Source organism: Gavialis gangeticus, unplaced genomic scaffold, assembly GCF_001723915.1.
Source record: "Gavialis gangeticus isolate Ggan-Ray unplaced genomic scaffold, GavGan_comp1, whole genome shotgun sequence".
NCBI classification, from domain to species: domain Eukaryota; kingdom Metazoa; phylum Chordata; order Crocodylia; family Gavialidae; genus Gavialis; species Gavialis gangeticus.
Window position 1 is genome coordinate 10,792,518 of NW_017729013.1, and position 14,175 is coordinate 10,806,692.

Sequence of the window (14,175 nt, forward strand, 5' to 3'; positions counted from 1 at the left end):
GTTACAGAGGTGGGTGGATGAGAATAAGATGGGTTTCAATACGGACAAGTGCAAGGTATTGCACCTGGGGAGGAAAAACCAGCAGCATACCTACAAGCTGGGGAACTCCCTTCTTGTCAGCATAGAGGCAGAAAAGGACCTTGGAGTCTGTATTGATTCCAAGATGAACGTGGGCCACCAATGTGGGGATGCAGTCAGGAAGGCTAACCACACCTTGTCACACATCCACAGATGCATCACGAGCAGGTCCAAGGTGATCCTCCCCCTCTATACGACATTGGTCAGGCCGCAGTTGGAGTACTGCGTCCAGTTCTGGGCGCCGCACTTCAGGAGGGTTGTGGACAACATGGAGAGGGTCCAGAGGAGGGCCACCCACATGATCAGGGGGCAGCAGGGCAGGCCCTATGAGGAGAGGCTATGGGACCTGAACCTGTTCAGACTACACAAAAGAAGGCTGAGAGGGGATCCCCTACAAACTTGCCAAGGGGGACCAGCAGTCAGTGGGAGAGTCCCTGTTCCCCCGAGCACTACTGGGAGTTACAAGGAATAATGGCCATAAGCTGACTGAGTAGGTTCAGGCTAGACATCGGGAGGCACTGCTTCACAGTCAGGGTGGCAAGGAGCTGGAACCAACTCCCTAGGGAAGTGGCGCTCACCCCTTCCCTGGGGATCTTCAAAAGGAGGCTAGACAATCATCTAGCCAGTGTCGTTTGACCCCAGCATCCTTTCCTGCCCATGGCAGGGTGTCAGACTTGATGATCTGCTTAGGTCCCTTCCAACTACCATCTATGAAACTATAAGACTGCAGGATTGGGGTTGCTGTTCTATGGACCTTGGTGGTTTCTAAGTGGTGTCAGGACTCTCCCTGTTCTAATGTTGCAGGGCTGTGCTGGCCCATACTTCAAGTTGCTATTTTGAATGGCATGTGCTGCTCTATCCCTTTTCCTCACACATTGTGCTTCACTCCTCAGGTTGTTTGTTCTGTGGGTCCCGTGAAATTGCTGGTGGTGGATTCTGTCTCAGCTGTAGTTTGCCCACTCCTTGGAGGCAGGCAGACAGATGGTAAGCATACTTGCCTGGAGGGCAGGCTCCAGCTTGGGAATTTGGGACTGGGCCTCAGGCTGTAGGCACACAACCTGACTGCTACACAGTGAGGTAGAATCATAGAAAGTTAGGGTTGGAAGGGACCTCAGGAGGTCATCTAGTCAAACCCCATGATCAAAGCAGGACCATCCCCAACTAGATCATCCCAGCCAAAGCTTAGTTTAGCAGGTTGTTGAAAACCTCTAAGGATGAAGCTTCCACCACCACCCTGGGTAACCTGTTCCAGTGTTTTACTACCTTCCTAGTGAATTTTTTTCCTAATATCTAACCTAAACTTCCCCTGCTGCAACTTGAGATGGTTGCTTTTTGTTCTGTCATCTGCTACCACTGAGAACAGTCCAGCTCCATTCTCTTTTGAACTGACCTTCAGGTAGTTGAAGGCTGTTATTAAGTCCCCTTCCAGTCTCCTCATCTCTAAACTAAATAAGCCCAGTTCCTTGAGTCTTTCCTCATAAGTCATGTCCCCCAATCCCTGAACTGTTTTTGTCATCCTCCACTGGACTCTCTCCAATTTGTCCATATCCCTTCTGTAGTGGGGGGTCCAAAACTGAACAGAGTATTCCAGGTGTGGCCTCACCAGTGCTGAATAGAGGGGAATCATCATTTCCCTCAACCTACTGGCAACCCAGTATGCTGTCAGCCTTCTTGGCAACAAGGGCACACTGCTGGCTTATATTCAGCTTATTGCCCACTGTAACCCCTGGGTCATTTTCTGCAGAGCTGCTGCCCAGCCAGTCAGCCTCCAGTCTATAGGAGTGCATGAAGTGCAGGACTTTGCACTTGTCATTGAACCTCATGAGCTTCCTTTTGGCCCAATCCTCCAATTTGTCTAGGACACTAAATCCTAGCCCTACCCTCCAGTGTATCTGCTGCTCCCCTGAGCTTGGTGTCATCTGCAGACTTGCTGAGGGTGCACTCTCTGCCATCTTCCAGGTCACTGATGAAGACATTGAACAAAACCGGCCCCAGGACGAACCCCTGGGGCACTCCACTTGATACCAGCTGCCAACCAGACATTGAGCCATTGATTGCTACTCTTTGAGCCTGACACTCCATCCAGTTTTCTATCCACCTTACAGTCCATTCATGCAGCCCATACTTCCTTAGTTTGTCTGCAAGAATATTGTGGGAGACCATATCAGAAGCTTTGCTAAAATCAAGGTACACCACATCCACTGGTCTTGTTGCATCCACAGAGCCAGTCACCTCATCACAGAAGACAGTCCGGTTGGTCAGGCATGACTTGCCCCTGTTGAATCCGTGCTGGCTGTTCCTAATCACCTTTTTGTCCTCCAAGTGCTTAGAAATGGATTCCTTGAGGATCTGCTCTATAATTTTTCCAGGGACTGAGGTGAGGCTGATTGGTTTGTAGTTTCCTGGATCCTCCTTTTCCCCTTTCTTAAATATGGGTACTATGTTTGCCCTTTTGCAATCAACTGAGACCTCTCCTGATTGACATGAGTTTTCAAGGATGATGGCCAATAGCTCTGCAGTCGCATCAGCCAACTCCCTCAGCACCCTCAGGTGTATTCCACCTGGCTCCATGGACTTGTACATGTCCAGCTTTTCTAAGTAGTCTCTACCCTGTTCTTTCACTGGGGAGGAGGTGAGCAGCCCTCAGTAAACTGTGCTGCCTAGTGCAGTAGTTTGGGAGCTGACCTTGTCTGTGAAGACTGAGGCAAAAAAAGGCATTGAGTACTTCAGTCTTTTCTGCATCCTCTGTCACAAGGTTGCCTCCCCCATTCAGCAAGGGACCCCCACTTTCCCTAATCCTCCTCTTCCCACTGACATACTTGTAGAAATCCTTGTTACTATCCTGGATTTTATTCTGTAGTAAGGAGCAGCCTTCCAAGTAAGCTGCCTGCAGTAGGTGGTATTACATTGTCTGGCCACTAGGTGGTGTATGAGCTGCTTTTATGAGAGAGGGGCTTTTTCTGGTCTGAAGCTTACTGGGGTAGCAATGTGCTGATAATTTATAGTAGTGTATAGCTACTCTTTCCTGTTAGAGGAGTAATTTGGCCTGGAATAGAGTGACTTATGTAGTGTCCAGCACGTTGGAGCAGGCTTGATTAATCGAGTCTGTTGGAGCTTGGTAATTACTGTGCTCCAGCAGCTTACTGCACCTTGTGTATCAGTGTCCCTGTGCTTAAAAATGGTGGTAGGGGTGTTTGAACTAAAGCTCTCAGAGCTGCTCTAGTTAATGTGCCACCCTTTCCAACCCTAGAGCATGTGTAAAAGTGCCCAATAGGCTCAAATAATGAGGATTCATTCATCCCAACTTCTGGCCTTTGCAGATAGCAATCCTACCTCTTGCAAAACATTCAGAATGTTTGGCACTGAATGTCCTTTGCAATCAGGTAGCTGGGAAATCTGCTTCCAGCACTCCTGGGCCCACTGATTACCTGCAGAAATTCAGATGGCATTGGCAGTACAGAACTGTACCTTGTACACTCTGATACCTGGGCCTGGGGGAGGGGAGAGGGAGGATTTTTTTTTTTTCAACTTTTATGCCAGTGTTGTGTTGGATGATATAACAGCCTGTCTGTTTAGGGTACAACTGGTAAAATGCATGTATTTGATAGCTCAGGATGTATGGCTTCCTTGGTACTTGTCAGGCTGCAGCTGAGAAGTAGGCCGTCCCCATCTAGTATTGCTCTGCATGTGCTAAGCCTGGAAATGAGGCTGCAAAGCAGGCCTGAGACCCACACCCCACCACCAAGGTTGTTGAGCTGTCTGTCCCCAATATGCCTGAGAGCAATAGTTCCCTTAGAGTAGATACCCTCACTTCCTGGTTTGACACATTTGAGGTAGTAGAGGATAGGCAGGCCATGCTTTTCAACAACTCTCTCAGAAGTGCCAGACTGACATCCCTTCATATATCTTCTTAATTGCATCTCTCCCAAATAGTCCTGTAGGTCTAACTTCTTACTCCTCAGGATTCTGTGGGGCTGCTGCAGGCCCTTGCAGATCTTTGTCAGAAATTCTAAGAAGTTGGTGTCAGGGAAGTGCAGTGGTTTGGCAGTGGAACTGCAATTGCTGCAAAGGCCAGACTGACTGTGGCTGATGCATAGACTCAAGGATGAGGAGTTAAAACTGCTCGTTGCCAGTCCTCTGAGCAGTCTGCTGCCCTCAGAGTATTGGTGGGGGAGGCCTCAGTGTGGCTTCACTTAGTCATTTCCTGGTGCGTGCGTGCGTGTAGCAGGAACTCAGCAGTGGCAAAGATCACCTGGTAGCCTTTGTGAAAGAAGGGACCAATCTTTAGAGGACAAGTCGCAGGTCATGGAGGTACACTTCTTGGGAGCAGCAGTGTCACCTAATGAATAGAGTACTGGATGGGGCTCTTCTGCTGGTTCTGGCTTGCTGGGTGAACTTTAGGAAGTACCAACACCACTCTGTGCCTCAGTAACCCCTTCAGTAAAATGGAGACAGTGACACTAACCTGCTTTTCTAAAGTGCTTTGGGACTGAGGTGTTCAGTAAGAGCTAGGTGTATCCCAGAACTGATTATCTGGGCCTGATGCAGTGCATGTTGATGGTGTGCCTGGGTGCAGAGGCTGCTGCTGTGTATGCTGGGTTTGTTCTTTGGATAGTTGGAAAGTAAGAGGGCCTAGCTTTGAAATGGACACTGATGAACAGCATTAAGCTAATGTAATATGCAGAGGTCAACCTTCTTGAGTGGATGTGAAGGTATCCTGATGAGCTGCACTAGATTCCTCATCTCAGGAGATGGCATTGGTCTCTAAGAGACTTCTAGTGGAAGCATGTGCCAAAATATCCTTTTCTTGTCTCTGTAGGCTTGGCCCTCATGATGCAGCTGGCGAGGGAACTGAAGACACTTGCCAGAGAATTTGGCCTGGCTACTGTGGTGAGTGCCCCTGGGCTTTGTCTTTCTCTTCCTGGGGTGAGTGGTGAGGGAGATAGCAAGTATCAGAGGATTAGGGGTATTTGCTTTCCAGATAAGTGAATGTGGTTAAAGCTGAACAGGTCTGCAAAATGGGAGCCTAGCATCTCTAAAAGCATCACCCCTATGAGACTGTCCTCTGAACTAAAACTTGGCTCCCATGAAGCCTCCTCTACCTTCTCCCTGTAGAGGGTGAGGAGGAGTGGAATAAGAATCCATAGAAACAGCTGATTTATCCATTAGCTTCCTGAGTATCCCAGTGTTTCCTTACAAGGAACAGTGATGTTACTCCTGGTAGCTGCCTAATATGTCTACTTTATTGTACTGCAGGTGACTAACCATGTGACAAGGGATAGTAGCAGTGGCCACCTCAAGCCAGCCCTGGGCCGCTCCTGGAGTTTTGTGCCCAGCACGCGCGTGCTGTTAGAGAGCAGCCAAGGGCCTTTGGGGAAAGCCAGTACACAATGTATTGCATCCTTAAGAAAATCGCCCCGGCAGGTGAGAATATCCAGGTGAACCAGTGAGGAGGTCATGGAGAAGAAGGTTTGGAGCAGAGTTGGTAGTAGAGGCAGAGTCCTTGCTCTGGGGGTTGCAGGAACTTGGGCTTCCGCCACGCATCTCTGCGCTGGGCTGGGGAGCTAGTGACAATGCAAGCAAGCTGTAATCTGTTGAAAAGAAAAAAATGATGTGGATTGTAAATAGTCTGACTTCTGTTTCTGGGTGTGTGAAGTCAGTGGATCCATTTCTTATTTGGATCACAGTGACTCAGTTGCTCCATTCCTCCTGAGTTAGTCCCTGATGATCTTGTATCTCGTTTTGTAAGGAGAGGAACTGATGTCCTGGCTACTTGGCAGTGTGGGTAAATACATCCACCTTGGCTCAGATTCTTGCTACCATTTCATACTGGATGTTCTGGGCCAGATCTTCAGGCAGTCTAAACCAGCGTAACTAGTGGTTCATAGAATCATAGAAAATTAGCATTGGAAGGGACCTCAGGAGGTCATCTAGTCCAACCCCCTGCCCAAAGCAGGACCATCCCCTACTAGATCATCCCAGCCAAAGCTTTGTCTAGCCAGGTCCAAGGATGAAGCTTCCACCACCTCTCTGGGTAACCTGTTCCAGTGTTTTACTACTCTCCTAGTAAGAAAATTCTTCCTAATATGTAATCTAAACTTACCTTGCTGCAACTTGAGACTGTTGCTCTGTTCTGTCACCTGCTGCCACTGAGAACAGTCCAGTTCCATCCTCTTTCAAATCCCTCTTCAGGTAGTTGAAGGCTGCTATTAAATGCCCTCTCAGTTTCCTCTTGTCTAAACTATATAAGCCAAGTTCCCTCAGCCTTTTCTCATAAGTCATATCCCTCAGCACCCTCACCATTTGTGTTGGCCTCCAATATCTCTTTATCCTTTCTGTGGTGGTGGGGTCCAAAACTGAATAGAGTATTCCAGATGTGGCCTCACCAGTGCTGAATAGAGGGGAATAATCCTACTGGCAACACTTCTACCATTGCAACCCAGTATGCTGTCAGCCTTCTTGGCAACAAGGGCACACTGCTGGGTCATATTCAGCTTATTGCCCACTGTAACCCCCAGGTCCTTTTCTGCAGAGCTGCTGCCGAGCCAGTCAGCCCCCAGCCTATAGTGGTGCGTGGGATTGTTCCGTCCTTAGTGCAGGACTTTGCACTTGTCCTTATTGAACCTTACAAGATTCCTTTTGGCCCAATCCTCCAATTTGTGTAGGTCACTCTAAATCCTAGCCCTACCCCCCAGCATATCTACTACTTGCCACAGCTTGGTGCCATCTGCAGACTTGCTGAGGGTGCACTCTGCCATCTTCCAGGTCATTGATGAAGACATTGAACAAAACCAGCCCCAGGACTGACCCTGGGGCTCTCCACCTGATACTGGCTGCCAACTAGACATTGAGCCATTGATTACTACTCTCTGAGCCTGATGATCCGTCCAGTTTTCTATCCATCTTACAATCCTTTTATCCAGGCCATACTTCCTTAGCTTGTCTGTGAGACTGTTGTGGGAAACGGTATCAAAAACCTTAATATCAAAGTACACCACATCCACTGGTCTTGTTGCATCCACAGAGCCAGTCACCTCATCACAGAAGGCAGTCTGGTTGGTCAGGCATGACTTGCCCCTGTTGAATCCACGCTGGCTGTTCCTAATCACCTTTTTCTCTTCCAAGTGCTTAGAAATGGATTCCTTGAGGATCTGCTCCATGATTTTTCCAGGGACTGAGGTGAGGCTGACTGGTCCGCAGTTCCCTAGATCCTCCTTTTTCCCTTTCTTAAGCATGGGTACTATATTTGCCCTTTTCCAGTCATCTGGGAGCTATCCTGATCGCCATGTGTTTTCAAGGATGATGGCCAGTAGCTCTGCAGTCACATCAGCCAACTCCCTCAGCACTTTCAGGTATGTCCTATCTAGCTCTATAGACTTGTACACGTCCAGCTTTTCTAAATAGTCCCTAACCTGTTCTTTCACTGTTGGCTGCTCACCTCCTCCCCAAACTGTGCTGCCTGGTGCAGTAGTTTGGGAGTTGACCTCGCTTGTGAATATTGATGTGAAGAAAGCATTGAGCACTTCAGCCTTTTCTGCACCCTCTGTTACAAGTCTGCCTCCTCCATTCAGTAAGGGACCCATACTTTCCCTGATCCTTCTTTTGCTACCAGCATACTTGTAGAAACCCTTCTTGTTACCCTTCCTATCCCTTGCTAGCTGCAACTCCAATTGCACTTTGGCCTTCCTGGCTTTGTCCCTGTAAATGCTCTTATACTCCTCCCTATTCATTCATCCAAGTTTCCACTTCTTATAAGCTTCCTTTTTGTGACTTAGTTTCCTGAAGAGTTCCCTGCTAAGCCAAGCTGCGCTTCTGCCGTACTTGCTAGTCTTTCTGCACACTAGGATTGTTTGTTCCTGCGCTCTCAGTAAGGCTTCTTTAAAGTACAGCCAGCTCTCCTGGACTCCTTTTCCCTTCGGATTGGCTTCCTAGGGGGTCCTACCTACCTATGAGTTCCCCGAGTGAGTCAAAGTCTGCTTTTCTGAAGTCTGGGGTCCTTACTCTGCTGCTCTCCACGCTTCCTTCCACTGTGCTGACCGTGCCAGCAGCATCTGCAGAAGCTCCCAGCTTACCACTACCGGGCTCCCGCTGCTGCTGCCAGCACAGCCGTGCCCCCCGGGGGCATGGGTTGTTCATGCCTGAACTCAATCATTTTGTGGTCACTGCTGCCAAAGGTATCTACTACTATATTCCCCATGAATTCTTCCCTGTTTGTGAGCAGCAGGTCAAGAAGAGCACAGCCCCTAATTGGCTGCTCCAGGACTTGCACCAGAAAGTTGTCACCCTCACTATCCGAAAACTTCCTGGATTGCCTGTGCACTGCTGTATTGTCTTCTCAGCAGATGTCAGGGTGATTGAAATCCCCCATAAGAACCGTGGCGTGTGATTGGGAAACTTCCGCTAGCCATTTGAAGAAAGCCTCATTCACCTCCCTCATTTGCTTCTAAGGGAGGTGGTGCTGTCCCCTACCTTGGGGGTCTTCAACAGGAGACTGGACAAGCATCTAGGTGGGGTCGTTTGACCCCAGTGCTCTTTCCTGCCCAGGGCAGGGGGTTGGACTTGATGACCTACTGAGGTTCCTTCCGACCCTAACATCTGTGAATCTAAACCATTTCTTCCTGGTCTGGTGGTCTATAGCAGACACCTACTACAACATCGCACTTGTTGCTCTCCCCTCTAACTTTAACCCAGAGATGTTCAACAGGCTTATCTCCAGGTTCTCTCATTCTTTAATGTTTCACTTCCTGGTTTGAACTCCCTTAGGATGTGGCTGTGTGTTTGTAGCTGGTGAAATTATTCCTGTGTACATTCATTTCTAATCCAGTTTGGGATCCTCTGACCTGAAAGAACTATAAAATGTGTGGGACATTAATGCTTTACTTGACTTCGGGCATATTAAGTATTATTTGTACTGCAGTATCTCCAGAAGCCACAATCAAGCTTAGTGCCCCATTACGCTGGGCACATAATAACAACTTGTAGCCCGTGTTGTGAACCGCTGTCAGTGACTGCTCTATGACTGCAGCACCTCACACAATTGGAAAAAAGCAAAAAGCATTGAAGTTGAGGCTGCTTGTCAGTTTTTGACTTGCAGAATAGTAGCCTTGAAACTAAGTGAGATCTGTCAATTTCAAGGCCACTGTTTAGCCAGATAACTGCTTGGTAACCAGGACTAAGGAGATGCAAACAGCTGAGCATATTCTGTCTGCCTGAATCAGCCTGTGGCAGAATGCCACTTCTGTCTGTCCCCAAAAACTGCTATGAGACAATTTGGTTAACATGGTCAGTGCAAAGGGCAGACATCCCATGGGCTCTTTAGGTAACCCTGAGTTGTAAACTGAGCTGGATACATTCTTGAGGGAGGGGGGAAAACCTGCTCCCTCCGTCTATATAACTGGCATCACATACCTGGGGAGGGGGCTAGAGACCCTGCCAGTCTACCTGGCAACCAGTGATGCATTTCAAATTGATTGGCTGGCAGCCAGCAGTTGCTGGCCTACATTGGACTAGGTAAATGAGGTCATAAGGACTGCCCAGGAGGAGGAGCAGTAGCCACGATGAAATCTTAAGCTGAACCATCTGAAACTGGCTTTCTCTTGAGACTTATGATCAGTGAACTGCCTGCCTCCAGAGGGAATCTCCACCTGCCTCTGGGTGATACTCATGAGTAAGCTACCTGAGATCTAACTAGATAAATAGCTTGCAGTAACTCAGATGCGTGATCAAAGGCTACCCAGTCACCCTGTTTGCTCTGTGGGATTTCTTTGATATTGCTCTACTGTGTACCCTATTCCAAACCTACTCCTTGTCACCAGTAAAGTTCTCCTTTGTACCTAGTGTGGGAGCCTTATTGGGAGTGGATCTAGATTATGCCTTGGGGTCCCCTTGGTTTGGCTGACTAAAGGAGACCACTACTGGTGCTTCAGACTGAGGGAAGCACCCCAAGTTTTTGCAGTGGGTTGAGTACCCTCAAGGACTGCTAGGCCTGTTTCCCAGGGGGCATAGGGCCAGGATCAGTCCAGACCTTGGGTGGTGGCGGCGTTACCCCCAGGGTAGTGGGTGTGCCTCCAGGAAGGGGGTCGGCCAGACATGAGGTACCCCCAGGGAGGCACTCGGAGCCTGGAAGATGGTCAGGCGTAGTGAAGTGGGTGGCTCGGTGCAGAAGCACCCCCTACTGGCCCAATATGCTAAGTTCCTTTAACATTGACATCAGTGGGAACTGGTAGATGGCTTGCAGTGTCTGCATGTCTGTTAGAGATGGGCATTTTTAAGTGGCTTTGATTCTACAGATGTTCTTAGTGGCAGATTCTCAGCTATGCAAGTTTAAACTCCTCTTGGCTTCTCTTGCAGCCAACTGGAATACAGGTAGAACTGGACATTGGAGGCTATGAAGCATTGGAAGAGAGACCAGGTGCATCTGGAGAGGAACTCTGATGGAGGCGAAAAGATGAAAAGTAGATTTCAAGGCCAAGATCTTGTCTTTTTATTGTGGACACCTTTGCTGCTAAAATAGAAAAGGCTGCAGAACTGGACAGTGTGAGCCAATGCACTGTTAGGATGAGGAGAGAGTTCTGTAGTCCCAGTAAAGCGGTATTGTATTCCATCACTGTCCCACCTCAGGTGCTCCCTTCTCCAGTGTGACTCTGGGATCGCAAGGATTTCAAGGGAAAGCCTTTGTGGTCTGGGCAAGTGCAGCATGTGTGGCTGCAGTGCTTCTCTGGAACTCATTAGAACCACAGACCTGTTGCCTGGGGTCTTACGGATCAGCGGGAGAACCTCTGTCATCATAGGACCGGCAGAATTCGCTAATAGCTCTATAAACCCTTGCTGGTCAATGACTTCTGTTTTTTCCCTCCATAACCACCTGCTGCCAGATCCCAGAATCCTTTGGAGGGGAACCTCTGGGAAGCTTCAAGGAGGAATACAAAAGAACTGGGCCTTTGAGAGCAAGAATCCTGTTGGCTCCAACAGACGGTGGTCTAAAACACTGTTTTCACTGTAGAAAACAGTTGTTACAGCAAGCTTCAAGTATCTGCCTCACCCTGCTTATTTCTCAGTGGAACTGTAGTGGACATAGGCTTCTAAAGGAAAGGGACATGCTTGGCACTCAAATGTTACAAATGTTTGTGTTCGAAACCTTTCTACAGAGTATGAAGGAGTGCACTGTAAGCAGCACTGGTATTCTTGTACCTGAGTATTCTTGTATCATGTGGCTGTTGCCTTGTGGAACTGGGTCTTTTGGGCCAGATACTTCACTGAGGTAAATGTGTGGCCCTTGGCTTACACCACTTGAGGATCTGGCTGTGTTTAAGGAGCTTTATTGTTGATGTAGTTGGTGTGTGTTTCTTTTCATCTACTTCTTTTTTTGCTTGAAAACAGGGCACTTGTGTATTACTGAGGTGGTTCTACCCCAGTTGTACCCAATGTTTACAGTTCAAAGTGAGGAAAGAAATGGCAGGAGCAGAACTTGAAATCTTCAGGAACTGTACTAGGAATCTTCCCACCAGATAAGTTACAGCAGTGTTTGCACCAGTGACAGCTGTAATGTAGACAAGGCTTTGGTGTCTGAACTCACAGTTGCTTTTTGTCTGACATAGCTCTAATGGAAGCTATAGAAATAATGGCAGTAAACACTACTGCAGTTGAATAGATGTTTGTCCCATGAGCCTTTTTAATACATTTTCCCAGCTAAGACATTTCTGAGGATATCTGATTTTTATTTGTAAGCCAGCTTCCCCACTAACAAGAAAATATCTGAGATTGTAGCCAAAATGAACATTTGACAGAGCTTTCAGGGAGTAACAGGAGGTCTTGCTACCCCTAGCAGATTGTTTCATACACCTGTGTCACTAAAACTACAGTGCTTGACAGCAACCCAGATCTCTATCCCCTCAGGGATATAATTTAATAGGAAGGTGGTGAACATCCCCTAATCACAGAGTCGATTTAAAAGAGAGGCAATGCCTGTCCCAGAGTGTTTACAATCTCACTTTTTCCTTTGCAAATTGTTCATTGTTGTATGTGTGGAGACATTATGAGTCAAATTCTCTCCCAGGGAAGTCAGTGGAGTTGGGGTAATGTGTGCCAACAGAGAATTTGGCCTGTTATGCTTTTTGTACCAGCTGTGAATAAAACATTGATTTTTTTTATATATATATATATACACACACATACACACACACGCACACACTTTTTAGGTACCCCCCTTCTCTTATGGTTGCATTATTCATCAGTTTGGGATTCCTAGAGGCAAGCTGACTATAACCAAGGGGATATGGAGCAGAGAAAGAAAAGAACGTCAAAATGTCCAGTAACACACACTTGCATTAAAGTTTTGACAATGAGAGTGTGATATTACATTCTGTAAGACTATGTCAATCATTAGGGAAGAGATGCAATATCTGATTTGGGTGAGCTAACTGGGGGACTAATTTGGCTTTGGGCAGTTCTTATGACAGATTCAGAAGGAAATCTTGAGCTTGGGAGCTGAAGTAACTTGAAAGCATGGAAGGAGGAGACCTCCAGTTAGATGGAGCAAGGAGAATGTAAGAGGATTTCTTGAATAGGAAGTCACAAGGAAAGGGGAGACCATCAGGAGTGAGTGGGGTGGGAGAAGGGTGGTGAGAGAGGATGAGAGGATTTGTGTGAACAAGAGCAAGACAATGGTAGAGTGACTTAATTTGAGTGAATGGATGAAAGTTGGCAGGTTAATGGGAGACTGGAAGGGCTGAGTGAGCAACTGAGGGGAATGAAGCATTGCAAAGTTAAAGAAGCTGTACTAACTGTCCATGGAATACTGTGAAAAGGGGACAGTTTAAAGTGTGCATACACATACATGATTTGAATGATTTCATTGCCTGTATTCATGGAAATTCCATTTTTGCTATGTACCAAGAAAATAAACATGGTAAAATAATAGTCACAAAACTGTACCAATCATATGCTCTCAGTCTGTCCTTTCTCTGGATGAGAGGGATAATCCTGATGCACTACTGCAAGAGTTCAGTGTCACTGTGTCCTCATCACCTGGATACTGATTGCCACATCCCAAACAGTGAGTTGAAAATGAGAAAGGGATAGCATGTAGTCAAATATCCAAATAGGAGGAAAGGAAGAGAGAAATGTGACTGTTATTACTCAGGGATTGTGGAATCATCATGGGGCTCTGTTGCAAAAGATCTGGAATAAATTGCAAAGGAGAGAAGGATTAAATAAAGGCTAAAGGACAGATACTGATCAAGTGAACCCTGGCAAGGCCATCAATCTTAAGTGTTGGGTGTAAGCTGCTCAGTGGCTGTAGAGGGAAGACATTTCTCGAAAACTAGGTCAGTGTACCTCTTCTGGTAGCTTTTTGTATTTTCCTCTGAAGCAACTGGTGTGGGCTGCTGGTGCATTTGAGGAACATCTCTGGTGTGTCGCTTCCTGCCCTGTGCTTGCTCTTCAGGTAAGTAGGGGGGAGAGGCCTCATGACAGGGACTGTCCTGAGCCTTCTGTATTTCAAGTACTTTGAAGAGGAAATGCATGGTTAGAAGTGGTGCATTTCTTTTCAGACATGGGACCATGAATTCCTTATTAGTGGCACTCTGGAAAAGTTTGACTTCCTGCTCAAGACAATTTCCCCAGTGCTGGCTAGAAGACCACGGTGCAAGATGGTTGGTGACCTCAGTGTCATCAAAACGAAGTCATTTTTCATCTGGGTGCTCAGACAGGGCCCTGCTCTTCCTGCGTGATGTTTTTTGCTTTTTGTAAACTGCTCCCGCACCCTGCTTGTTGGACTCGGGCTTGGATGATTTCCAATCTCGGTTCCAGCAGTTGGAGAAAGGCACCGCAGGCTCACCCTGAGGTGACGAATTGTGGAAAACGACCCCAGCCGCAGGGGAGCCGCCAGCCGCGGGCAGTGCCACTGCAGGCAGGGCGCCGCAGCCAGCGCAGGGGCTCGCAGGCGGAGGCCGTAGAGCCAGGCCCGTCCGGCGGCTTGGGGACTACCCCAGCATTCACCGGGCTGCGCTGCTTCCTCCGCCCTCCGGGGGCGCTGCGGCGGGCGGGGCGGAAGCCGCTTTACCCCCTCCCCCGCCTGTCTCCGCGCTGGTCCCGCGT

General features: G+C 48.0%; 1 protein-coding gene across 3 annotated transcripts in view; it reads left to right on the forward strand.

The window, feature by feature from the left end:
* RAD51D (RAD51 paralog D) overlaps window positions 1–11,374 on the forward strand; it is a 32,456-nt gene extending 21,082 nt beyond the window's left edge. For 2 of the 3 annotated variants that reach the window (XM_019511524.1, XM_019511525.1), the window contains 4 exons: window positions 972–1,062; window positions 4,898–4,968; window positions 5,335–5,502; window positions 10,429–11,374. In XM_019511524.1, coding sequence (XP_019367069.1) covers window positions 972–1,062; window positions 4,898–4,968; window positions 5,335–5,502; window positions 10,429–10,512 — 414 coding nt within the window. In that variant the 3' untranslated portion in view covers window positions 10,513–11,374. The remainder of the gene's footprint in view (window positions 1–971; window positions 1,063–4,897; window positions 4,969–5,334; window positions 5,503–10,428) is intronic. The other variant, XM_019511526.1, reaches the window with a different exon arrangement.
* The last annotated feature ends 2,801 nt before the right edge of the window (window positions 11,375–14,175 follow it).